Source organism: Sesamum indicum, linkage group LG1 (assembly GCF_026168435.1).
Source record: "Sesamum indicum cultivar Baizhima isolate 11 linkage group LG1, ASM2616843v1, whole genome shotgun sequence".
NCBI classification, from domain to species: domain Eukaryota; kingdom Viridiplantae; phylum Streptophyta; class Magnoliopsida; order Lamiales; family Pedaliaceae; genus Sesamum; species Sesamum indicum.
In genome coordinates, this window is record NC_142657.1 from 12,534,715 (window position 1) to 12,561,058 (window position 26,344).

Here is a 26,344-nt window from a genome sequence, read left to right on the forward strand (position 1 = left end):
TCTCTTTTTTACTTCTGATTTTGTTTTTCCTCAAGTCTCCTTCCTTTTTTAAGGTTCATCTCTTCTTATAAATTAGTAGGAATTATGTGTGTTTCACCTAATGCTTATTATCTTGACAAAGTGATTTATATCATTTAAATTTTTAATTAAGTAAAATATAAAAAAATTATTTTAAAATTTAGTAGGTACTTTATAAATAAAAAAGATTATATTTATTAAGATTAATGAGTTTAATTTTTTAAAATTATTGTAAAAAAGCTTTCTATTCAGTGAAAGTTTAAAAGCTATATAAAAATATAATTGACAAAGTGGTTATATAAACAAATGGTTACATTATTCATTTGCTTGTTTGATTTGGTTGGCAGGAGAAATTTCTCTTGCCGGTTTATGAGTTTCTTGATTTTTCTCGATAAAATTATTAATTATCTCTCATTTGCTTGGCGTTTGAATTTTAGTGCCGTCTTTCTTATTCATCATTTAATGTTACCACTATCTTCTCGAAATAATGTATCATGTTTTTATCAATTTAATGTATTGACTTAATCAACGTTATTTAAAATTTTAAACCAATCAAGATTGAGTAAGTTAATGGATGTTTTATTTTTTTATTTCATTCTTTAATAGGGAATGTATCCTTATAATTGCATTAGTCACAACATTCAATTTTTAATCCATTAGCTCTATCTTTTATTTAGTAGCATGAATATTGATAGATGTTTACATGCTCATATCTCCTAAATATTTGGGTTACGTTATAAACTGAAAAATTAGTAATTTTGAGAATCAAAAATACAAAAAAATAGCCAATTTTATTAAATGAAAACTCTTTATGGTGAAATTAGTATTTTATTATTGTTCAAGTGTTAACAATTTATATCAATTATGAGAATATATATGTAATTAATATTGTCGAGACAATTATCAAACTTTTAATAAGTACGTATCTCTTGTTCTTCAAGAACAATGTTATATGTATAATTTACACTCCTTGACTTTTTTCAGTATTTGTTTACATCATATGATTAACGCTAGAATATTAATGCTTTATTATGTCTTCTATTTCTATCCTAATACATGTTGTATATTGCATAAATAATATTAAGGGTGCATGAACTTAAATTTTTTAAATAATTCAACTTGATCTTTAATAACGTATTAACTTTAGTTTCTATTATAAAAGCAATCCAAATTGTGAACAGGCTATTAATTTAATATTAACTTTTATCTTTATATGTCATACTTTTCTAGTTAGTGTTTTAGAAGTGACAATTTTTATGGCATGTAATTGATTATAGTAGGCTTTTAGATATTTTAAACATAGAAGACATTATTGATTCTATTCTTTATGTTTATAGTTGTAATAAAAATATTTTTTTTCTACTTATTTAAGGAATGTATTTGTTCTTCACTTTTTTTTTTATTATTATTATTTTGAACAACATTTGAAAGTGTAACTTTTAATTTTTATTATATTTAAATAATTAAAAATAATGTATCACTAAAGGGATTAAAAAAAGGGTAAATTTTACATTGATTTTCCCTAAAATTTGGCATAACTATAAATACCCCCATGTTATTTGAAAAATTACCAATACCTTCTAATTTAAATGGCAATTTAACAATTAGCTCAATTTGTTAGGCTCCAGTAAGTTTCTATCCATTTTTTGTACTGAACTGACCAAAATGCTATTGTAGACTAAGAACTAAAAATTTATTTAATTTTTTTATTTTTCTATGAATTAAGGGGATAATTTTATTATAATTTTGCAAATTTTTCCATCCACTCATCCGATTTTTTTACAAATTCTTATTTTTTTATAAAAATATATATAGTAAGGACAAAGTTGACAATTTCATACATCCATCTAAAAATTAAATTATTTCATTAAACATCAGGGGATACTTGTAATTTTTCAAATAAGAAAAGAGTATTTATAATTATGTCAGATCTCAAGAAAAGTTGTTGTAATTACCCTTAAAAAAATATGTAGCAATTGAGGAGCCTCATGTATTTTTGATTCATTGTTTGAAAAATCATATAGGTACACAAATTAAAAAGTTATATGTGACGCTCTAAACGCAATACACGAGCTTGAATACATAACACAATGTCACTTGCAGTCAAAATCATATCATAAAACTTCAATCTTTCCTTTAGAGTAATCTTATTAATGTGTTAAAAAATATTAAAACTTATGACATAAGTTTCTAAATATAATAATATGTATCTTGAGGTAAAAGACCCTGCTTCTATTATTTTCTTATAATTCTTTTGATACTTGCCGATGTTCTATAATGTGTAATATATATATCTTCCAAATCTATGTTTAAAATCTCAAAGAGATGTATTGATGCACTTCATTGTTTTACTATTGATTTTTATTTTTTTTTTATCTCATGTTGATATTGTATCATGCGTACATTTACTTTACCATTTTTTATGATTGTCAATTAAGAAATGAAGAAAATGCTCATCAAAAAATTAATATAATTATATAATTTCTCCTTAGAATTCTTCTATAATTTATGTGGTGCTTTTTAAAATTTTGTGGACCTTATATCTTATTCATTAGCACTACTTAAATAAACACGGAAAGAAAAGACAATAATAATATAGATTCAATTCTCTTACTTTTTTTTTTCTATTTTTTTTCTTAAATATTATGATTTCAAAATTAAATTTTAAAACATCATTTTCATTCCAAAATTAATAATTTACTCCACTATAATCCATTTATATTTTAAAATTTTATTTAACTGTGAACATTTTTACTATTTCAAGATATAATATCTATGATAACAATTTAAGTTTATATCAAAATAATTATATAATTATTCAATTAAATAAATATATCATGAATAATTAAATGGGTGCAATAGAACTCAAAAAGAGTAATACCCATAAATTGATAAATTTGAATAAACATCAGGTAGTTATTACTGGATAAGTTTCACCACCTCATGATTGAAAAAGGCTATAAGTTATAACTTAGTGAATGACCAAATTAATAACTATTTCTACAATACCTATTACATTCATATTAGTAATATATTATATAAAACTATAATTTATAATCAAAACTTTTACAAGATCTCTTTTTCATTGGCAGTTTTTATAAGAGTATGGCAGTTAAATTATCAAGACACCTCTAGTCTCCAACTGATATGGCAGTTTAATTATGAAAACAATCTTGCAGACCAACCGAATGAAGTTTCTGACGCAGGCAATATCTGTGAAGCCCAATTTATGACAAATCAAGGACCAGTGGTAACATCCAAAAGAAACCATCAACTCTTTACCAATTGAACTATAAAAGGGTAAAATATGAAACTGAAGGCGACAATTGTGCGAAAGTGAAACCCCAACGGTAACTAAAGAGCAGCTTAAAACCTAGAGAATGAGCTTTCTATTTGACAATTCCTTTACTAAGTGTGTCCCTATTACCACAAGAAAAAGGCCATAGAATACAAGGCCGACGGTCACAAAATGGCTCAAACTTCATAGCTTCCTAGTTTCCTGTACATGGAGAAAGCAAAACATAAAATTTCCCCATATATTCATCTCTAACTATTCCAGGGTGCACGAAATCACATGGAAGTTCAACAAATAACCTCAACTCCCTTAGGAATGTGTTTCAATCTGGTATTTTCATCTCTACTCCAAGAATGTCCTTTACCACCTCATATGTCACAAATGCAATAGCAATGGAAGGGACCACCTAAAAGAGAGAAATTTTGTTACACAATCTAAAAACTCTTTCAAGTCTAACAAAGATGATCAAAAAGCTCTTCACACTATGTAAAAAGGGCATTACAGCTTTGAGAAAACTGCAATTAACTACCACATCTTAGAGGATTTAGTTCAAGTATTAACATGATACACTTATTAGAAGATGTAAGGTTGAGCTATAAATAGAACTTATAAGATGTTGTAAAATAGCTAGCAAAAGTTTTTTGAAAAATGAGCTTTTAAATTCTAAAGAAAGATGTTATGAACATACAAGCTCCTTTAGAAAAGATAAAAGAGTTCCTATCATATTTTTTGCATTGAATAAGCTAATTCATATTTAGATCATATTCTTCACTAAAATATAATTACTGAGATCTTATAATTATTATCATATTAATTTATCCTAACACTTTAATAGCTTATTCTTAAGATAATATCGAATATTTTATCAGCCCCAATAACATCTTGTAAAATGTTAGTTTATAAGATTTTTTTAAGCTCGGCCAAACACTCTCTTAATGTCACATGGACTTATGGCTGGGTATCCAAAATTGTCGAATAAGGTGGTCTCTTGAACAGTAATCAAGAAAGAAGCTCTCCACTCTAAAGGTTGACGCTGCTTCAGCATCTTATGCAGTCCAGCCTAGCAAACTTATGTCACTCAAATATCTATTTCTATATTGCTAGAGACTTTTGGTTGTGTGTGGTATTTTATTCTTTTCCGGCACCCTCATATGCAGATTAAAATGCCAAATAGTGACCCTAGTAGTATCAATCAGATATTAGAAGAAGCAGTTCACTAACCTTGACAGAATTTGGAATCAAGCCCTTGTACAGAGCCCCAAATCCCTCGTACCGAACTGTTTTCCTAAATGCATCTACCATTCCTGTATACTCAAGGGGTGTTTTGCTCTTTCCGTCTCCAGTGACAACAGAAGCAGCATGCCTCCAACCCACCATCTGCATTCTTCGACGGATGACATCAAGTGGGTAAGCAACTGTCTGGCCAACAGCGCCTGCAGCAGCGCCACAGGCAAGCCTTGTGGTCACATTCAAGTCGGAGTTTTCTACTAATCCATATGGATTAGTTTTGATCAACCAATCTTTCAGAGACTCATATACAGCAAAGTTGAGACCCACATAAGGTACCTGAAAATTAAGCAAACATATGAGGCTGCACTAATCAAAAGTAGAAAGGATTTTATGTTACAAATAACATACCAGAATAGTATAATGAAAATTTTAAGACAATGAAAGCTAGCACTTGATTGACTCCTACCAGAGATGGTTATGTTATCTGCCATGTTTGGGTGATTATCAGAAGTAGTGAAGAACTACTTACAACTCCTATCACAGAAGGAAGCCATCCTTTATATAAAGCACGAGGACCTTCTTCAGTAAAAACTGTTCTAAGAGCATGAAAGATTCCCCTGTACTGTGTAGGTGATTTGTTGGTCTGCGAAGAAGGCCAAGTTAAAACTAATTCTTAAATGCTAAATATATTACAGAAAATCAGCACCTACGAGGAATGCAATAAGAGAGAACTACATATCCCAGCAGTACCTGGACAGTAAGCCGACCTCGTACCATGTCCATTGGGTAAGTAGCTGACATGGCAATGATCCCAGCACATGCTCCAGCTCCAAGGCGTAAAAGTGGGGTCAGTTGAGCATCCTCTGCAAATGGAAATGGTGGAGTGAGAATCTAATAGTGGTTATATAAGTTCCCCACACAAATAAATCGACCAATTTCCCTATGTCTTATAAGTACCCTATAAAGTGTCCATGCCATTTTGCACCAATGCCATCTTGCGAGATGTGCGATTTCATTGAGTACTAGCACTACACAAGCATAAAAATGACTAATTCTAAAATATTAAAGACAACACGTAGCATGTTTCTCAGGAAATATGGCATTCGAAATACCAACTCTTCAGGGTTTCCAATATCAAGGTCTTCGTCTTAACATTATTGTTAAGGGAAAATATTCTACAAAGGCCCTGTTAACAAAGCCTGCCTTCAATACTTTTGACCAAATCAGAATGTTGAGGATCAAACAACAACTTAAAACAGTGTATACTCCTTTGCAAACATGAAGCTCAATACTAACTTTTGAGTCCATTCTCATTCACAAACATACTCACCAGCACTACAAGATCATTAATATATGAATAAACTAATCCAAAAAGAATCAACTGAATCCCAAACAAGGAAAAAAAAATGCACATGGAAATAGACCACCAAGAAGACTGGCAACCCAGAAAATAATTTAAATGCCACAGGCATGCATGAGCAAGCCATAAACCATCAGAAGCATTGAATGAACTCCACTCTCCACAAACTCAAGATTAGAAGCAGAGGAAGCAAAAAGAGACAGGACTCTACCAGTTCCTGTTTGCTGACGATATAGCCATAATATTCCCCTGTTCAAAGAGAGAAAAATTAGGAGAAAAGAGGCATCTACCATCAACTCACTGAAAGAGAATACATATATGTATATATATTACATGAATAGACAGACTGCATACCAAAAACTAGCCAATGATAGGACTGCCACTGCAAAAGCAATTTGAATGCTTAACTATTTTTTCCTTAAAATTCAAATCAATTAATGAATAATCATTCCAGCAGATTCTCAAAGCGCACAAGGTGGGAGAACACAAGAACACCAAGAAAATCCATAAGCAAAGCAAGTTAACAGTTGAGCTTATATTCTGGGGGTTTTATGGGGGGAAAAAAGAAAAAGAAAAAGAAGCAGCAACAGATATCAGGAACATCTCCATATTTTGTGGTCCAACTTAAATGTGTTTCAACTTGAGGTCAACGATGGTAAAAAGTACAAGTCCTAGACCTATAGCAACTCTTTCCCTTTTATAGTTTCCATAGTTACGAGAAATAAATAAGAAATTAAATACAGTAACAGAAGTTAAGCCAACTAAAACAATAGCTTTCGCTAGCACCATGAACAATTTTTATTGAAGAGATCATAGAGCTAAAGTTAACCAGACGTTCATTGTTGACCAATGCAAATGTTGCAACAGGATTTGTGAGAGCATTTATTTCCTAAGTCAATGCATTTACAGATCATAATGAAGGGCCAGGGAGTAATTGATACGATAGGGCTTAGGTATGAAGATTTTCTTTTCATATTTAAAGAAAAAGCATAAAATTGAGCACTGGAACCTACTTTGACGCCTCCTCATAGCTGAAGAACTTGACAGCTGAGTTTGGAACAATACGAGCACAATTAGTGCCATTTCCTTTGAACAGTCCCCTGAAGCCCTCTGTTCTCCATATGTATTTCAATCCCTGAACTGTTCCATTATACTTGATGTTGTGTGGATTTTGGACCTGCAATTTTCACGAATAAGTATTTGTGGGTTGACTGCTCACAGCAACAAGTAGATAGACAAGGTCAAACCAAGTAGCAATGCTTATACAATACAAAGTCTTTAGAACACAGTTCAGACAGTTATTGTTGGCAAGGAATTGTGGGTTGAATAGAGTTGATGTTAGAGAAATGCAAGTGAGATTGGTTTAAGCCACATGTAAAATATGTTACCTTAGCAATAAGGAATACTATCTAAAGTTTACATTTGCATGTACATTTTTCTTATTTTGCTATGCATGAGAAGAATTTTCAAGAATTTATTCCTTTAGCAAAAGAGAACAATGTTTTCACATGGCATACAAAATATGCAGGTTGTCTCAAAGAAAACTTCATAAATACAAACCAACAATGCATTCAGGAAGCTGACAAACATCCCAAATATGCAACATTAACCATTAGAATAAGATAATTTGTCTGCATTAAGTCATATCATCACCAAGAATTATGAGAGCTGAAAAACCAACTTATTCACACATCTTCTCTAGTTTTGTCTGCATGCACCTTGTTGGCTGGCTATGTCTTCTGAAAAAGGATGACTGAATCATCGAAGAAACGTAGGAATAATGACTGGATACAGTTTCAAACCAGGTTACTTCCTATGCTTGACATTTATCAGAATAAGTGTTGGAAAGAAATTCAAATGTCAACTGTACACAGTTCAAAAACAAGCATCTCTCATCATCACCAGTTGGCTAAAAAATGACATATGTAAAAGTATAATCAAGCATCCAGAGTTCTGAACCTGAAGTAAAATTTTCAACCGCTCCAGTGGAGCAACTGCAGTACGTGACCTGTGACATGAGAAAAAATGGATACCCAAATATCAAAGACAACACAATTAATTCAACAGAATGCATATATCAGCTCTATTAAAAATGATATTAGCCTAGAGAAAGAAGTAAACATCGATCTGTCTGAAACAAAAAGAATGCAGCAAAATGATGTGTTGCTAATGCAGATACAGGGTTCAAACTTTCCATTTCTCATAACACCATAACCCCCTTACCCTCCATCTATTCTCGTTTTAAGGTTTGAGGATAGGAAGCCTAAACTCAGAAAACGTTCTACAAGTTAGTTTTAGAGGATTAATGAATAATTAAGACGAAGAATTTGTGTTACTCATATTTGCCCTTATGTTACTCTACTTTGAAGTTCTTTTTTGGATTAAGGCTTCAAGCAACAAAAGATAAAACAAGAATCAGCAGAGTTGAACCCTAAATTAGTAATACTTGTATTTACAGTTCATACACCTCTGGACCAAACTTAATAGAGCACGTCCATTGCTTCCTTGTTTTTGGTTTTGCCCATACAAGTTCTTAATTAGCAATAACAGATAACTGGAAGCATCAATCACAACAGATAAAACCGAAATCCAGAAATAATGAACAAAATTAGTATCACTTTCAAAATCAGAACTCAGATAACTTAACTAAATCCAGAATTGAACTAATAAAACACAAAGCATATCTTCATAACAACTCTGAACTCACGAATTACGAAGTCTAAAACGCGTCATTTCATTTCAAAATCTACATACATGTCCACCGTTCTCAACACATAAATGTGCTAGCATGCTGAAACATAAAAGTAACTCTGTTCATGTATACTTGTACATGTACGGGTATAAGTATTTTAAAATCGCTACATAGAGATACAGAAAGAGAGTGAGTGAACTGACACTCCCCCTGCGACGCCTCCAGCGAAGAGAGATTTACAGATGCTGCGGAAAGTACGGCTTGGAGGTGTAACACCTTCAGGATAATCCTTGGCTTCCTCAGCAAGATTTACGATCGTCGATACTGCTTCAGTCTCGCCTGTCTTCCCTACCGTATCCTCCGACCCCATACAGATGAACTAGACAAACTCTCGGAACACAATTACTCTATATTCCCCTGGCCGAACCCTAACCCAAACCGCCGAACGCCGTGACTGGATTCTCCGGCGAACGAGACAAAAAGCGCGGGGCGGGGAATTGGAGTTCAGTGATAACGAGAAAAGACAAAATTTATAGTTGGGCGTGCGTGTGAAGCAAATATCTTTCGCACGTGTGATTCTCTTTTAATTTATTTAGAATGTTAATTTTTTATTTTTTCTAAATTAAATAATTGTTTTTATTTTAGGTAAATTTTTTAATCTATATAAAGAAAATAATATAATTTAAATATTTTATAAAAATTATTCACATGCATAGAATGTATCATACACACTAGTAATAATTAGATCAAATTAAATGTATTGTAATTACCAATAAAAATAATTAATAGCCATAAATATTTATTTAGTCAAAATTTATTGAGATATTATCCAATATAACTAAATGAAAAGGTAGGAATGCAACACATGTTTCAAATCACACTTTGTATGAAGTTCCAAATATAACATGTTTCAAATCACACTTTATATGAAGTTCCAAATATAAAGATTCATTTGAAAATTTATTGGATATTTAGTGATTAATATCAAATATTTTGTTAAAAAAGTCACTTTTTTCGAAAGTTCATTTTTAATTTATTTTGGTGTGTTTTGTGGAGATAGATAGAAAAAAACAAAGATAAATAAGTATGTGTTAAAGAAAGTGTGTATGTTTAGATTTGTTTTTAGAGATAATATAAAGTAAGTATGGTATATTTGATGTTGTTTAGTGGGAGACAAAAAGTATTATTCATTGCCAAATCATGTCTTTTTTATATATATATGTGTGAGTATGTATATAATTTACTTAATTGTGAATAGATTAAAATAAATAGTATTTTCTAATTATATAAATACGCTTTATAAATAATTAAATGCACTCTAGTAATGGATAAACAATATTTTTGTTAGTCATTCTATTCGAGGTGATAAATTTAAATAATGAAAAAAAATGGGTTTTAGGGCTCTGAACCTATTCTATATTATTTGTCCTCATAATACTCTTCCAAAACACCCAAAAGTTAGTCAAAAATGGACAAAACAATTCAGGCAGAACATTTCAATGTTTTCTGATGGGCCAAAATCGAAACCAAACACTATGAATGATTTTTCAAAAAGCATTTATTGCAATTTTTGTCATGCAAATTACTAAAGGTTGATGTTTTTTTAAATAAAAAATTTATTTCTAAAGCATTTACTACAATTTAACTATTGAGGTCGAAAAGAAATATACATACTATTTGTTATATTGTATTTGGTTCGATAAATTTAAAATTAAGATTTAAATTCATTGTAATAAATTTATCGAATTTATTTGGATAATTAAATATTATGAAAAAGTTTAAATTCTTTAATTTCATTTTGAATTATAGTTTATCACATGATCAAAGATTTTAAATCATTACCAAACACAGTCTTAGAGTCTTTCAAGGGACGTTTTACATCGAGCCATGGTTTGAACTAAAGTCTTGCAAATATTAGTTCGTTGTATTTTTTTTATAATTGTAAAAAAATATACACTATTATATTTGTTTAGTTTATTATATTTTTTAAACTAATATAATTTTAATATTATAATTTTTTTGAATTTTAATATATTATTAAAAATAAATTAAATAAAATTAATTTATAAAAATAAACAAAAAAATATTAAAAAATGGGGAATCACATCCACGACATGACCAATATTTAAATGAAAAAAAAGAAAATGTTCAAATCGTGGATGTACGTTATAAATCTATTATACATTTTGTATATATTTATATAATTTTTTTTATAATAATAAAACAATTAACTCAAATTAAAAATTGATTATAACTACGTAATAAATTTAAATTAACAATCAATATATGTCAATTATCATTATCAAATATATGTATATATATAATGGGTAAATTACAATCTACTTACATGTATTATAGAAAATAAGCAAACAACATTCTTATGAAAAATAAGATAGTAATTTATCCATATGTGTTTTAAAAAATGAAGCAATTTACCTCCTTAGACAGGGAGAGAAATTGCTTCTTTTTTTAAAACACAAGGGATAAATTGCTATTTATTTTTTTCATATTGGGTGATTTGCTCATTTCTGATATCACAATAGAGTAAATTGCTACTCGCCCTGTATATAACTAATTAATAACTATTATTAAAGTAGACTAGCTCACAGTCTCACATATTGGTGGGATTCAAATACATGATCTTTTGATCATAGTACTTTAACTTCGCCAATTAAATTAGACTTCATTAGAAATTAACTACGTGACTATGCATGTGGAAGGTTAGAATTCGGCTGTTCAGATTTGAATCTGAAAAACTGATTAATATAGTTAAAAGTGGTTATATAAAAATATCAAATTAAATAATGAGTAGAATAACTATTATATCATAAAGTAACATTCAAATTAATTCGTTGTCCAGAATAGGCTGAACTCGGTACATTTTTATGGGGTGTTTGTAAGAACTGAATTAAAGTGCTTATCAGCTAATTACAATTAAGTACATATTTTATTATTAATTTTTTTTTGATACAAAAAGTCTGACATGACATGACATGACACGATCATTGGCAATGTATAAATGCGCTCACGCACACATATATATGTTAAATAAAAGAAATAATATATAAGTGATGTAAACACGATACTCATAATAATTTTACGAACAAAACAATTAGATAATTTAATTGTTTGAGTTCTAAACTTATAATTTATTCTTTTGATAAAAAAATAAATATGAGATGATTATTAGTATAATATTTCGTATTCTTTCTCATTTCATAAATACTCTAAAATTAACGCTTTAAAAGGCCTATAATGATGTCTTGGTCTAAAAAGTTAGTTGAGATTTCATGAACAAATTCGATATCATCATAGGTTCGAGTCTCATAAAAGATACATGTATTACGCAGTCTGTTGATGTAATTATATAATCACCGCTTCTTAAAAATAAAAATAAAATTCTAAATCCTTCCAAACATCTCATGTGTTAGATTGTTACAAATTTCTGACCATCTTTAAAGGCTATTCATGACCCTCATGGACAAAACAAGAGTTAGAGTAGGGTTAAATGCAATTTATCACCTACGAGCATTAACGAAAAAGTGTAAATTGCATCATTTTAGAAATCACAATGGGTGAAATTGCACTTTGTTTTTTCACATGGGCTTTTTGATATTTTTTTATTAATACAGATGGGTAAATTGTATTTAACTTGTTAAAGTTTTGGACTGTTTTCTACTCATTGCAATTAAATCACACAGTAATATTAATGATATCTTAGCATAGTGATTATGATTGCAATTCTATAATAAGTTTGAGATCAAATGTTGGAGTCTTATCGAATGGGTGAGTGTTTATCTTATTTTTATCTCACATAATTATGAAATTAAAACAAAATCACACATTAAACAGATAAGGAAGAAGGACATGACATTTAGACAATAGAAGTGGTTAGGACAGCCGGCGGTTGGGTGGTTGTGTAGCTTCATTCATTAACCTACTCTAACATGATTAGAAACATTATTGAACCAAACGTAACAAAATCTTACATCCAATCACATCACCCCACGTGTTCGAAAGATAAGCAAATAGTACTAGTTTACATGTGCCCGAGACGAGAGTCCACTCATCAAAGCCGTCGCTAAAACATGAAGCAGTTAGATTGAGTCTGAGTCTGACATTAACTATCATGACAACGAGCGGAGAGGAAGAAGAAAGACAAGGAGTTCCCGAGGTGTGGGATTGTGGGAGTCCGTTGTATGATGCTTACGAGCTGGTTTCCGTCGCGAATGTCATTGAGAGGCACACAATGGCGTTGCCGTCGCCTTTTGGGTTTACGACAAGCTCGTTAGAGTTTGAGGAAGACTGCAAGAAGACGACCGATATTGTTATTCGTAAAAGGAGGCATAGGGAGAAGGCCAAAGGTGTGAAAAGTAGAATTTCCACTCTTTTTAATCGAATTCGTAATTTGATCATGATCAAGAGATGATCATTATACCATCTTTTTTTTTTTTTTTTTTTTCACAGTCTATTTGATTCTGATCGGGAAATTATGGTATTATGTATGTTATTATGGTCTTTCATATGATATACATATATGTATAAATGATTAATTTTGATTGTACAGACAATTACTGACTACGTGAATGATAGTTTTATCGATGAATTAAGTTCATGAAATCGAGCCATAATAAATGAAAAGAATCTATCTATAAATATATGTTGTTTTGTTCAGACATTTTAATGAGGCGATATTATTACAACTGCAACAAGAGCATCATTAACTGCAAGAAGTTGGGCAAAGAAACGCTAAGATTGATGTATGAAACCATTCAAAATTAAACCTAACTTCTCGAGATACGTCTGAAATTGATCGATAAAAGTTTGTACAGACTTGATTCACTGAATTTGATAAACCAATCTTGAATAATTATTTTTGTTTGAGGAGTACTTTTGAAATTCGATTTGAACTTGATTCGATCAATAAAAAAATAACACAATTTAAAATATCAAATTACTCAAACTTGGCTCATCTTTTTGATTTAATTAATGCTCGTTTTAGCCTAAATTGACCAATCATCAAATAAGACCGGAACATAATTTTTTAAAATCCATAATAATTTAAATAAATTGAGAAAATAATCACTATTCTTAGTTTCATGCTTGGGCATTTTTCGAGACAAGATAAAAACACACTCGATGTTTATTTTTGTGATTTTTACACCTTATCTGTATATTTTTTGTTTTTCAACTTTCTATATATAATATATATATACTATAAAAGAGACATGATTTGACAATAAACAGTGATTTTTGTCTCTAAAAAATACAACATTAAACATACAATATTTACATATATATTTATATATAAGAGATAAATTTTGACAATGAATCATGATTTTTGTCTCTCAAATCCCAACATCAAACCTACGCACATTTTAAAATAGTTTAAATTACCTTAAAATACAAATTCAAACATACTATCTATCTCTAACACACACTTATTTATCTCTATTTTTCTCTCTCTATTTCCAAAACATCAAAACAAAACACTCAAAATACAGTTCCAAACACTATGAATAGGTTGAGGCCGAATCCATTTGTTTACACCCCTAAAGGCTATCTATCGCAAACACTTAAGTTACCAATTTGGGGCCCCAATTTAAAACCAAAGTTGCTTATTGTGCTGTTATGGTCAAGCTTACAAATTCCATATTTTTACTAAAAGACTAAGTTAATAAAATTATTTTTAAGTTAATATTATACTAAATTAATTTTAAATTATTGAAATTTAAAAAAATTAATATAAATACTTATCACGCAAGTTCAATTTTTTTTGTACTTATTTTTTTCTCAAAAATTATGTACAAATGTTATTAGCGAGAAAATAAAAAAAGAAAAATTATATATATAGGTAATCTAGTAAATAAAAATAACATATGTACTTTTTTGTTTTTTTTGGTTTCATACTTTCACTTTTCCACTCAATTTTTGGACGAAAATAAAATTAAACTTTGAATGGATTTCAAATGAATTCAACTTTACTTTCCCTTCGTTTATTCTTCCCAGCCAAACACTAACACTATGTTTGTTTTCATTTTCAAGTTATTTTCGGGACAAGTCAAAACATACCTAATGTTTGCCATCATTCAGAAACATCTTATTTAGGTGTTTTAAACTGTTTTAGCATAAATACATACATATATATATATATAAAAGACATGATTTGACAATAAATAGTAATTTTTGTCTCTCAAAACACAACATTAAACATACAATACTTATTTTAAATTATCTTCAAAAATAAATCCAAACATACATACTTATTTATTTTTGTTTTTCTCTCTCTATTTTCACAAAACATAACAAAATACTCAGAAAACAAATCCAAACATTATGTAAGTTTTTTTCTATTGTTGTTTTACTTTCATTTTTATTATACACCTATTTTTTACCCCAATCAAACAAACTCGAGTAATACCGTCCCACCAAAACTAAAAAAAAAAAATAAAAAGTTGCACAAATTATAAATTTATATACTTTTCTAACTTCATATTGATTTCTTATATTGGACTTGGTTGTTTATGGTTGATTCAAATAAATTTCATTACCCAAAGAAAAACAAAGACAGTCCTAATGTTTTATTATAAATATTTGTTACATCTTATATTACACTTTGTACATATTGTTATGAAATTTAAGAAATTCAAAAGGCTGTGGATGTTCATCTTCATCTCCCATAAATTGAAAATGAGAGTTTTGGTTGTAATTTTGGAGCCTTTAAATAGGTCATTTTATGTTGTATGATTATATAGTGAAACGTTATAAGAATACTCTGTCACCTCTAATTCCCATATTGTTGCAATATTATACAAGTTTCATAATATATATGCTGGTATTACACCTTCTATTCACAAGGGCAAAAAAGTAAATTTATATATATGAGTCATAAAATAAGTACATACACTCTACACACTGCATAATTTCCAACACCACTTTAAATACTCAAAATATTATTTTTTACAAGAGGTTACTATTTATTGATTTTGACCTATCATACATACCAAAAATCCTCTCGTATACCGCGTATTTTCACCTGGTGCGTAATTGTATCGTAGGTAAAATTCTTGTTTCACCCTTTCGTTAAAATCACAACCACATCAAATATATATATGCTATCTGTATATTTAAAACATAAAAGCTTTTAATTTTACGATTATTGATCAATCTGTTGAACGTAATATGTTGAACGTCCTAGACGTGCACAGATTTAATGCTTCTAATTCTATTTTAAATAAGATTTGAGCTTTTACTCGGCTTGTTCCGACCTAGCTAGTTTTGATCCAATCTAAGTTCTGGTATGTATGGATTAATGTTGATCAATTAATTATTTTTAAATTTGTGATTCACAAAAAATTATAATTTTTTTTTTTTGTAAATATCAACTCTTCATGCCCTAAGTACAACTTTTGCTATTCTAATATTTCTTAAGGTAAATTACAATTACCTCCCTGAAGTTTGGCAAAGTACAAATTTTTCTCATTGTTTGAAAAATTATAAATACCCATTTAATTTTGATGTCCGTATAACAATAAATCCATTCCGTTATGTTTTTATCAATTTTTATAGTGAACTGTCAAATGCCATTTTGGATTATAAATTATAATTTTTATATACTTTTTAAAATTTAACAAACGACTTTTATGAACTAATATTTTCAGTGCATAATTTACTTTACCAACCCTCAAATTTTCTTTATATTTTTTTCAAATATTTTCTTTTTTTATAAAAAAAAATTGGCAAGGGTAAAGTAGTAATATATATTTACCTCCCCTTTTAAGGACTACATAATTATTTTCATTCGAGTGAGATATTTGTAAGTTTTCATAACGAGGGAGTATTTGTAATTATGCAAAATTTCAGGGCTGTAATTTACCCTATTTCTTATGATCTTAAGCGTACATTCCCTATGACCTATCTAGGTTAGGCATCTAACGTCTATAATCAAAGCTTTTTCAATACGATTCTTACAATTTTTTGAATTGTACGTCTTCTGTTGGGAGGAATTTAGGCGAACTCACACCATCTAAAAAGCATATTTCATTCAGTGACATCAACAAATTTAAGATTAAATTACGACACATCACCTATATTTTGAAAATTACGATACAGGGGAGTAAATTGTTATATTTTAAAAAATACAAGGAGATAAATTGCTATTTTATTTTTCATAGAGGGACTGTTTGCCTATTTTTTATAATACAAAAAAGTAGATTGCAATTTACCTTATATTTTATTACATAAATATTAGATTTAAAATTCATTAAAAGCGTATCTGAATGAATTAAAAAAAGAAAATTGCGTCATATGCTTCCTCAGTGTTTTAGGTTTCACCCCACGTTGACTAGTCGTGGGTTCATTAAATCGAAATCTAAATTTGAGTCGAGCTCCAATTTATCTTATCTAGAGTCGTTGTTTAGATTATAATAGGATCGAGATTAGGCAATCTCGATTTTACTAACATAAAATAGTTGTTGTGAAAATTAAGAAATTCATAAAAAATAAAAATATAAAACTATACAAAATTTAATTATAATAACCAACTTATTTATTTGTTAAAAGAAATGATGTAATTAAGTAGTATATTTTATTACAAGATTTGCATATATTATTCGTTTAATAAAATCAAACTGAGATTTGTAGGCGAATCGATTCGCTGTTTGTAATTACAAATTTTTTTTGGATATTGTTCGGAATTTGATAAGTTGATTTTTTTCATTAATAATATAAATTATTTAAAAAAGAAATCTTAAAAACAATGATTTCTTAAATAAAAATACTATTTCAATATTCAGGACGATTTGATAAATTGGTGCAAAATCTCACAAAATTGAATTTTTAAATTCAGTTCGAAAAACATAATTCTCAATTTTGACTCGATTTATCAAATTGTAAACGCGTATAGGAGTGGTGACATATTCCAAAAATCATACTATGATTAATTATATATGAAAAAGAAAACGCATGAGAGTCCAAAATAGACAGAAAAATGTCACATCAGATGTCCCAATATTATGAATGAAATTAGTTCATATTTAGAATATGGGGATATGAGTTTTAAGGATGTAGAAAGCAAGACTTAGAATGGTCTTCTTGGACAAGTCCACATCACCCCTTCAACACATTTCTACTCTCTCTTACCTTATTACATTGCACTATAAAATCAATACTTCAATATACTTTTTTAATAATTACTAAATACCAATTTCACGTAAATTGAAATAAATACATTTATGTTTGATTAAATTTAAATTCGTGATCCGTTAGATTTTATAAAATTTTTAAATGTAATTATTAGGTTAATATTTCAATAGCGATTCGTTACTGTACGCAAAACACTGATGTAATGTTCTTTCCTTATGTTTTATTTTTATTTTTATTTAAAGTGATGAACTATTATTAATTAAAATAATTCAATTATAAGTGTTCTTGTTAAGTTATTACTTTTCCATTATGGCTTTTATAATTTTGCTAATAAAATTACAAATATTCCCTCGTTTTTCTATATTCCTGATAATAATATTTGTCCAATAATTGACCCATGTTATTATAAAGCTTCAATTAGGGTTTTATCCAAAATCTGTATCGAAAATGTCTTTTTGAACTATGAATTGTACGTTTAAATATTTTTTTTTAAAAAAATTATATTTATTTTATAATAACATTTATCCAACATCAGTTTCTTACAATTTTTTTTATAGTGATGTCCACCCAATATTAGTTTTCTTATATATATATATTTATTTATTTTTTTAAATTAAAATTTTATATAATTATGTAACATATTAGGAGATAATTGTAATTTTTTCATATAACTAGAAAGTATTGGTAATTGTAAACCTCAAGGGAGCTCGATTTAATTTACATTAATTTTTTTTAACTAACTATTTGATCTTATTTACATCAATTTAATCTTTTCATTAAAGAAAAACTCTCCATAACTACCATTCAATGAATCAAATTCCCTAATAATTAATAAGAAAAAAATAATTATTAATTTGCTTCTCAAGTAATAAGAAAGAAAATCGAGTTTATATAGTTTCAAATTATATTATAAAGCAAAAAAGCATCATTAAAAATATAATATTTTTAAGGGGCAATTAGATTGTCATTTCCTAATATTAGATCAAAATGCACAAATACCCCTTATTTTTTATAAAATTACTGCTACACCCCCTAACGGATGTCAGTGTATGCTTTTTTTGTAAGCAGTGGTCTTTACAAATGGGGTATATTTGTAATTATAATTATTTTATAATTTTATAAAGGTCAGGGGATGTTTGTGTTTTTAACCTAACACTAATGTTGTAATTTTATCCAATTTTGAATAAAAAAACATATAAATTTAATCCTTGTAAAATAAATTTATATTAAAAAGTTACAATTTCGAAAGGGTGTATAGATCCATATAAACAGAAGCATAAGGGGCATTTTGGTAAAAGAACAACATATTCCCCAGTGACGACTTTCGGCTAAGAAAGAGCAAAAGCTAAAAATTGAATCTTGGCAGACGTTTTTAACTTTAACAGCGTCCACTGCCCTAAGAAACGGTGTTTGCCAAACACAGCTGCAGTCCGCTTTTGCTTTTGCCAAAGCAGCTTTTGACAAAGTCATAACTACGACGCCGTACTGTAGCTTACACTCTCCAAACTACGCCGTTTGGCCCTGCCCCTCCCCCCCTGCTAATAAATTACTCACTGATCGCAACAACACAATCAAAATTTCATCACAGAAAAGCAAAAAATGTCGGGAATGGAGTCGTTATCATATTCCCTCCTTCCCTCCAAATCCAACCATCCCCTTTTCTTGGAAAACCCAAATCTCAGCTTTTTACATTTTCCTTTTTTTTTAATTTAAAAAATATATAATTTTAAAAATAATTCCTGCACTTTTGTAAATCAAGCATAAAAACAAAGAAAAACAAACAGACCAGTAGGAGTCTTGTTTTGTAGTCCCAGAGAAGCTTTGTTTGCTTGTACTTGCATTTGTTGCTGTTCCTGAAAACCTCTGTAATTGGGAAACCAACGAAGTCAAGCATTTCCACTCCATGTGTTTTTAGTACCATTCCCACGTCTTGACTGTGACATTTTTACTTAATGTTTCCTTTCATTTTTTTAGCAGAACAAAGAAAAAAAATCCCATTTTGTGGTTGATTTGATCTTTTTGGTTAGTTGGGGTGCATTGATGATCTTGGCGTTGTGGGGTTCAAGATTTTTAAGGTTCACTTCATGGGATTACTTGTTTAGGTTGTCTGGTTTTGATTGTTTCTTGGTGGCCAGTAAAAACGTGAGCTACAGCGTAAAAGATAGTAGGATTTTGTAAATAAAGATTTTGATTTGGTGAAGTATTTGGAGATAAAGGAGAAAAAATAAATAAAAAAGAGAAATGGCAGAAGCTGCAAAAGTTCGGTTGGTTCGTTGCCCAAAGTGTGAAAATCTCCTCCCAGAGCTCCCTGACTTCTCTCTCTACCAGTGCGGCGGCTGCGGTGCGGTTCTCAGAGGTAAAGTTCGTATTTTGTGCATTTTTTTTGTGTGTATTTATGTGGGCTTGTTCTGGGTGTATATGTTGATGAAGAATTTGTCCGTGCTTTATATTAGAGAGGAACTCTTAGTTAGGCCCTTGAGCTACTGGTTGAATATGTATTTCAAGACCTATAGGTTGTGTGATCTTGGAAGAATCATTTAATTGCAGATGCTATGTGCCTAATGAAATGGAAAGATTCTTCTTTTAGAAACTATTGAGCTGATTTGATGTGAATCTTGATGTGTGTGTGTGTCTGTTTCTGTGTTATTACAACTGGAATGGCAATAGTTCCGTGTTATCAGGTAGATTGATTCCTTGGAAATGAAACGATGTTATAGTCATGATATTGGGGCTCAATGGTATTTTTCTGGAGGGAAAACTGAAGATTTGATTGTTACTTGTGGTTCTTTTGATTATACAGCTAAAAAGAAGGGGACTCCGGAAGATGGATTGACAAAGATATCTGACGATGTTGATGGTGGAGGAGCTTCTGAGGAAGGTAGCATAGTAAAAGTTTCCGAGGTTAACGTGGAAAGTGCTGATGGGAGTGGAGGCACTGGAGGGGAGAGAGTCCAGAGGGAAGGAGTGGCTTCAAATGGTAGTTCCATAACCGGAGCTGAAAATAGGGAGGTTATGTCAGATTCAGATATTGGTCGGAGAGGAAAAGAGAGGATGAGAAGACGAGAAAGTTTAGATGACGAGTACATGTCATATTCTCAAGGTTTTGTTCGTAACAGAAATTTAGGCAAAAATGGTGACTTGAATGTGGATAGGCCAGAATATGTTAATTTTCATGGTGAACATGTTAAAGAAATTAGGCCTCCAATGGAGTCAGTAAGGTCGAGGCCTGCTATGGACCAGTGGGCTGTGAAAAATAATGGGCCGGTGGCGTCTTATCGGCCTGCTGAAGGTGCTCCTGCACGGGTGAGGTTTGATGATTTTCTTTATCATGATGAGGGGCAGTCGAGTTATGATGTTAACTCTTATTATCAACAAGGGGAGAGGACTAGATACCGAGGTCACGATTTGGACGAACATGCTAGACTAGAAAATTTAGAGAATGGTCGCGCTGAGCTCCTAAGGAGACTTGATGAATTGAAAGATCAACTTAGTCGGTCTTGTGAGGTTTCAGACAAAGCCAAGGAAAGGATAGGCACCGACCGGAGAATGGTCTCTCCAACTTCACCCAATCCTTGTGGTAGACAAAATGCTGCTTATGTTCAAGAAGGCTTAACTAGTTCACAATGTGTAAACCAACAATCACTTGCTCGTGACGATATGGTGCCTCCATATCTTGGCTATCCTCAGGGATTTGTTCCTTACACAGATAGGTTTGGTTCACGAGTGCCGGATATGTATCCCCAAAGGGGATACCCACATGAGTTCCGGCATTATTCTGGTACCTACGAACCAGAAATGCTTCGGAGGCCTTCTCATCAGCCCCAATCTAAATACATGCAACGACACTATTACGAGCATTTTCCTGGTTACTATGGAGATGCCAATCATGACCTCTTCATGTTACACCGCCATGAAAACTTTTTTCATCAGCCTGCATGTTCTTGTGTTCACTGCTGTGATAAGAATTGGCGAATACCTCCTACGATTGAACCCACAGGTATGCATAATCATAGGTCTCAAATTGAACCTTCTAATCTCAATTCTCATCAGCATCCAAATCCTATTTTGCATCGAGCGTTGGGTGATAGTTCCAGAGGCTCAATTTTACATCCATTGCGTTCTCGACAGTCCCTAACTCTGGATTCGAATGACCTTGATTCTGATATTGATGGTCTCAAGTACCACCGTCCCAGAAAGTTGATGGTAGCTCATAGGAATGGAAGAGTGAGCCATCCCATCGCTGGTGGTGCTCCTTTTATAACGTGCAGTAATTGCTTTGAGTTACTGAAACTTCCAAGGAAACACATTTCATTTGCAAAAAATGAACAGAAATTGAAATGTGGGGCCTGTTCTTCAATTATCTCATTTGAACTTGGGAACAAGGGATTTACGGCATCGATTTCTGCACATGTTGACCAAGTAACAACTGAGATTGACGAAGGTTCTATTGGTACAGTTGATGAAAATGTGAGGTACTGGGGTGATGATTCTAACGGTGCCAACATGGACACTTGCAATGATTATGATGACTCCCAGCACAAGTTTTCTGCAGCAGGCAATAAGTCAGATTCTAGTGAGTCTGAGAAGCAAACGGATCCTCTTTCTTCTACCTCAAGTCTCCCCCAGGATGAGCGGCGCCTAGAAAATATTTTATCTAGAAAACATGGTTCCCAATCTGAAGAGTTACCTATGACAACCGTCAAGTCGTTAGCGGATCCTGATTTCTCCCCCCAAGAATTCTCTGATCATTCTCTTGATAATATTGCGGTCAGCAGATTTGACAAAAGGAACAAAAGTAAAAGACCTGATCAGGAGAGGGTTTCTCTTGGCAGGACTGCCTCTCAGCAAAATGTGAAAGATGCAGCAGTGGCAACTGAGATAGATGTGCCCTTGAATGAATATTCGAATAGCTATGCATCTCAGGACTCTGCTGAAATAAGTAAAGAAGATCACCCGAAGGCTAACAAAGGCGGTGAGTCTTTCTTGGCAGGTCTTATAAGAAAGGGCTTCAGAGACTTCACAAAGTCTAATCAAGGTGTAGAAGCTGGTGGATCAAAAGTTTCTGTAAATGGGCATTGCATACCAGATCGTTTAGTTAAGAAGGCTGAAAAGCTAGCTGGGCCAATTCAACCCGGAGAATACTGGTTAGTACAAATAAAAATAGATCTTGGATACTTGTTCTAGAAATGCATTGCTGGTTCTTCCCGTGTTCGAGCGATGCTATGTGCCTTGGAGATGAGTTCAATATAGCATGCCTGTCTTGCTAAATTTAATAGCATATGACTTTTGATCTATATTACTCAGACTCTTTGAGTCTAATTGTCAAACATGGAAAATCTTGAACTTTTATTACCTGAAACTTGATTAAAAAATGTCCGAGAATAGCCCATGAGGAAACACTATCGGAATAAATTAGTTGCGTATAATCATAAGAGATGACCAGAAATATAAAATTAACAAAGCAAGTTTCTCGAGAAAATATTCATAGTAGGTCGAAAGAATCCATTGCGGTAGAGAAAGTTTGTTAATGTAGTTTTAGGGTAAAGCATTGACTTATATGAGATGTTAATGATGGTTGGATACTAAAAGTATATTATGTCGACGGTTGTATGTAATGGTTATCCTAACTGGGGAGTAGCATATATTTTAATGTATGCACTCAACTTTAAACTCTCTTCTGCTTGTTCCTTGCAATGGGGTATTGATGGATGCTTCCATTTTTGGGAATATTTTTGTAGCTTTCTTGTCATTTTGATCCAAAATGCTAACGGGTCTTTTGCAAACTTTTTAAAACCCAGGTACGATAAGCAAGCTGGGTTTTGGGGTGTGATGGGCCATCCTTGCCTTGGTATTATTATGGTGAGTTTTTTGTAGTGAAGGACAAGATTGTCCCCCTGCACAGTCTTTCAGTTATTTTTATTATCAATCTCATTCCTGAAAAGCGATACTTATGTGCATTACGAATTCACAAACAAATGCATTCATCGTGCAGCCGAATATCGAAGAATTCAATTATCCTTTGCCGGACAACTGCTCTGCTGGAAACACGGGGGTTTTTGTAAACGGGCGTGAACTTAACCAGAAAGACTTAGACTTGCTTGCTAGCAGAGGTCTTCCAATCACGAGAAACAGATCTTATCTGATTGAGATTACTGGAAAAGTCGTTGATGAGCAAACTGGGGAAGAACTGGACGGTCTAGGTAAACTTGCACCGACGTAAGTATTTGTCACTTGGTACAAGAAATCACTTCTGCAACTACTGCTTTTAACCGGTTCTTAGGTTTCTGATGAATTTGTCTTCATATCATCTCTTTCCCGTTCATCTTACTTCATTTCTCCTTATTCTAGTTTTATGTGAAGTTTCCTCCAGTCATCACCGGCTGCATTATCCGGTGGCAAACTTACTATATATGTATAAACAACTATAAACTTAAATTGCGAAACCATAGAATATTTCTTGTCAACCATAAACCAAAATCCTTGGAGAAATTCTAATGATTGTTGCTACTTGAACAGGGTGGAGAGGGCTAAGCATGGATTCGGCATGAAAGTTCCGAGATTCATTGCTCAGTCGCAGAGTTAGACGCAGATTGCTTCAGACTTCTCAACCTTTTTCACACGATGAAATTTGGTTCGTCTCTTGCATGCCATCACAAACTCGTATTTGTTCATTCTTATTCAGAAATCGGAAGAATTTATCGTTCTTAAGTTAGTAATGATCATTATTTCTTTTGTGTATATCCATTGTTGTTTCTGCTTTTGGTAGCAGCACCTCAGTCAGGATTGTGACTACTGCTTTGCTAGTGTTTTGGTTCGAATCAATTTGTAATGGTTTCTGTTGAGTCATGAAATAACTATGAGTCGAACCGGTTCGAGGTCATATCGGTCCGAATATGACGGTACCTTAGTAAATAAGACATGTTTGGCTCGATGGGAGCTTCTCAACAAAGACCCTTCAATAATGAGTGTGTTTGGTTGGGGGTGTAAAATAGAGGAATAAGAAAAGCGAAAGTAAAAATGGATGTATAAGAGATAATTTTGTGTTTGGTTAGGAGGAAGAAATGGAAGTGAAGTAAAACACGATTTATATGAAACTGTTTTAGAGTTCAATTTTGTTTTCATCCAAAATTGGGTAGAAAAGTGGAAGTATAAGACCAAAAAGATAAAAAAAAAAAAAAAAGTACGACTTTTATTTTTATTTACTCTATTATTCATATGTATATCTATATATAATTTCTCTACATTGAAGTCAACAATCAGGTAAACAATTTTGTTACTAATTTTATTTATTTAAGCTAAATAGTTTAGAAAAGAACAATACTCATTTTGATAAATACTTTATTAATGAAAAATGTTCTTATTCTTATTCAATAAATATTTTTATTAATAAGATTTTTAAAAATTTTTGATATACTAAAATTATATTTGTATAATATTAATTTATTTACTTTCTGATACAAAGTGAAAGAAGGGTAATCAATAAAATTATAAGAGTTAGTATTTTCTTCTCAATCTGTTTTTCTCGTACTAAACAAGGGCAAGTATTTGAGATTTACTCCCCTTTCAATCATACTAAACAACTTAAAGAAAAATTATTTTTTTTTTCTATTCTCCTTCCCCTTCCATTTTCTTTTTTCTCTCACTTGGACTAAACGAACCCTTCAATTAGTCAGAGCATTGAGTTCAAATAGTCCAAAAGCTACAATATAGTAAATAAGCACAATCCAAAATCATACACTCATTATGATGGTCTGATGGATATGTAAGACTCCAACGCTATGTTTGTTTTCATTTTCAAATTATCTCCGAGACAAGTCAAAACATACTCAATGTTTGACATCATTCAAAAACACCTTATTTAGGTGTTTTAAACTGTTTTAGCATAAATACATACGTATATATACACACATACATATACATAAATATATATAAAAAAGACATGATTTGACTATGAATAGTAATTTTTGTCTCCCAAAACACACCATTAAACATACAATACTTATTTTAAATTATCTTAAAAAACAAATCCAAACATACATACTATCTCTAGCACACACTTATTTATCTTTGTTTTTCTCTCTCTATCTCTATAAAACACAACAAAACACTTAAAAAACGAATCCAAATATTACGCAAATGTATGCATTCATGTGGCAGAATTCCAGTATTCCATTTGTCCTTAGATCAATGATTTGTGACCAATGTTCATGGGTCCGTTCGAACAAATTCGATGTAAAAACTTGGATCCCAATTATATTTTTGGCAACCCTACAGATTGTGAGGCTATTAACTTCATTTTGCTTACGCCTGGAAAACTAATCAAAAGAAGTTGGTTTGAATTAGATTTGTTAAACATACAAACAAAAAATTTTGTTCGATAAGCGTTTAAACTTGACTCAAACTCGATTGATTAATTCAAAAATAATAAAATATATTTAAAAATATCAAATTATTCAAATTTGATCTATATTTGATTAAATTAAAACCCGTATGAGCTCAATTAAATTAATAATTAAATCAAATCAAAATGCAAATTTTCAATCCGGATAATAATTCAAATAAATTTGAATAATGACGTGCTCCAGTCAGTTGTAATTCAAGTGTT

At 31.1% G+C, this 26,344-nt stretch overlaps 2 protein-coding genes across 3 annotated transcripts; one reads left to right on the top strand and one right to left on the bottom strand.

Moving 5' to 3' along the window:
* Positions 1–3,269: 3,269 nt before the first annotated feature.
* LOC105158572 (mitochondrial adenine nucleotide transporter ADNT1) lies at positions 3,270–9,115 on the bottom strand. Of its 2 annotated transcripts, XM_011075374.3 has the most exons (9): positions 8,799–9,115; positions 7,863–7,911; positions 6,917–7,080; positions 6,115–6,152; positions 5,294–5,406; positions 5,073–5,186; positions 4,535–4,879; positions 3,613–3,719; positions 3,270–3,517 (listed from the first exon to the last, which is right to left on the bottom strand). In XM_011075374.3, the coding sequence occupies exons 1-8, from the start codon at positions 8,963–8,965 to the stop codon at positions 3,636–3,638; spliced, it is 1,074 nt and encodes a 357-aa protein (XP_011073676.2). In that variant the 5' UTR covers positions 8,966–9,115; the 3' UTR covers positions 3,270–3,517; positions 3,613–3,635. The 2 variants fall into 2 exon arrangements, with proteins under 2 accessions (XP_011073676.2, XP_011073667.2); XM_011075365.3 differs by having other exon boundaries at positions 3,270–3,719.
* A 10,195-nt stretch (positions 9,116–19,310) lies between these two features.
* Positions 19,311–24,688, top strand: LOC105158588 (uncharacterized). Its single transcript, XM_011075385.3, has 5 exons — positions 19,311–20,095; positions 20,540–22,883; positions 23,538–23,598; positions 23,732–23,955; positions 24,256–24,688. Exons 1-5 carry the CDS (start codon positions 19,981–19,983, stop codon positions 24,320–24,322), a joined length of 2,811 nt encoding a protein of 936 aa, XP_011073687.2. The 5' UTR covers positions 19,311–19,980; the 3' UTR covers positions 24,323–24,688.
* The last annotated feature ends 1,656 nt before the right edge of the window (positions 24,689–26,344 follow it).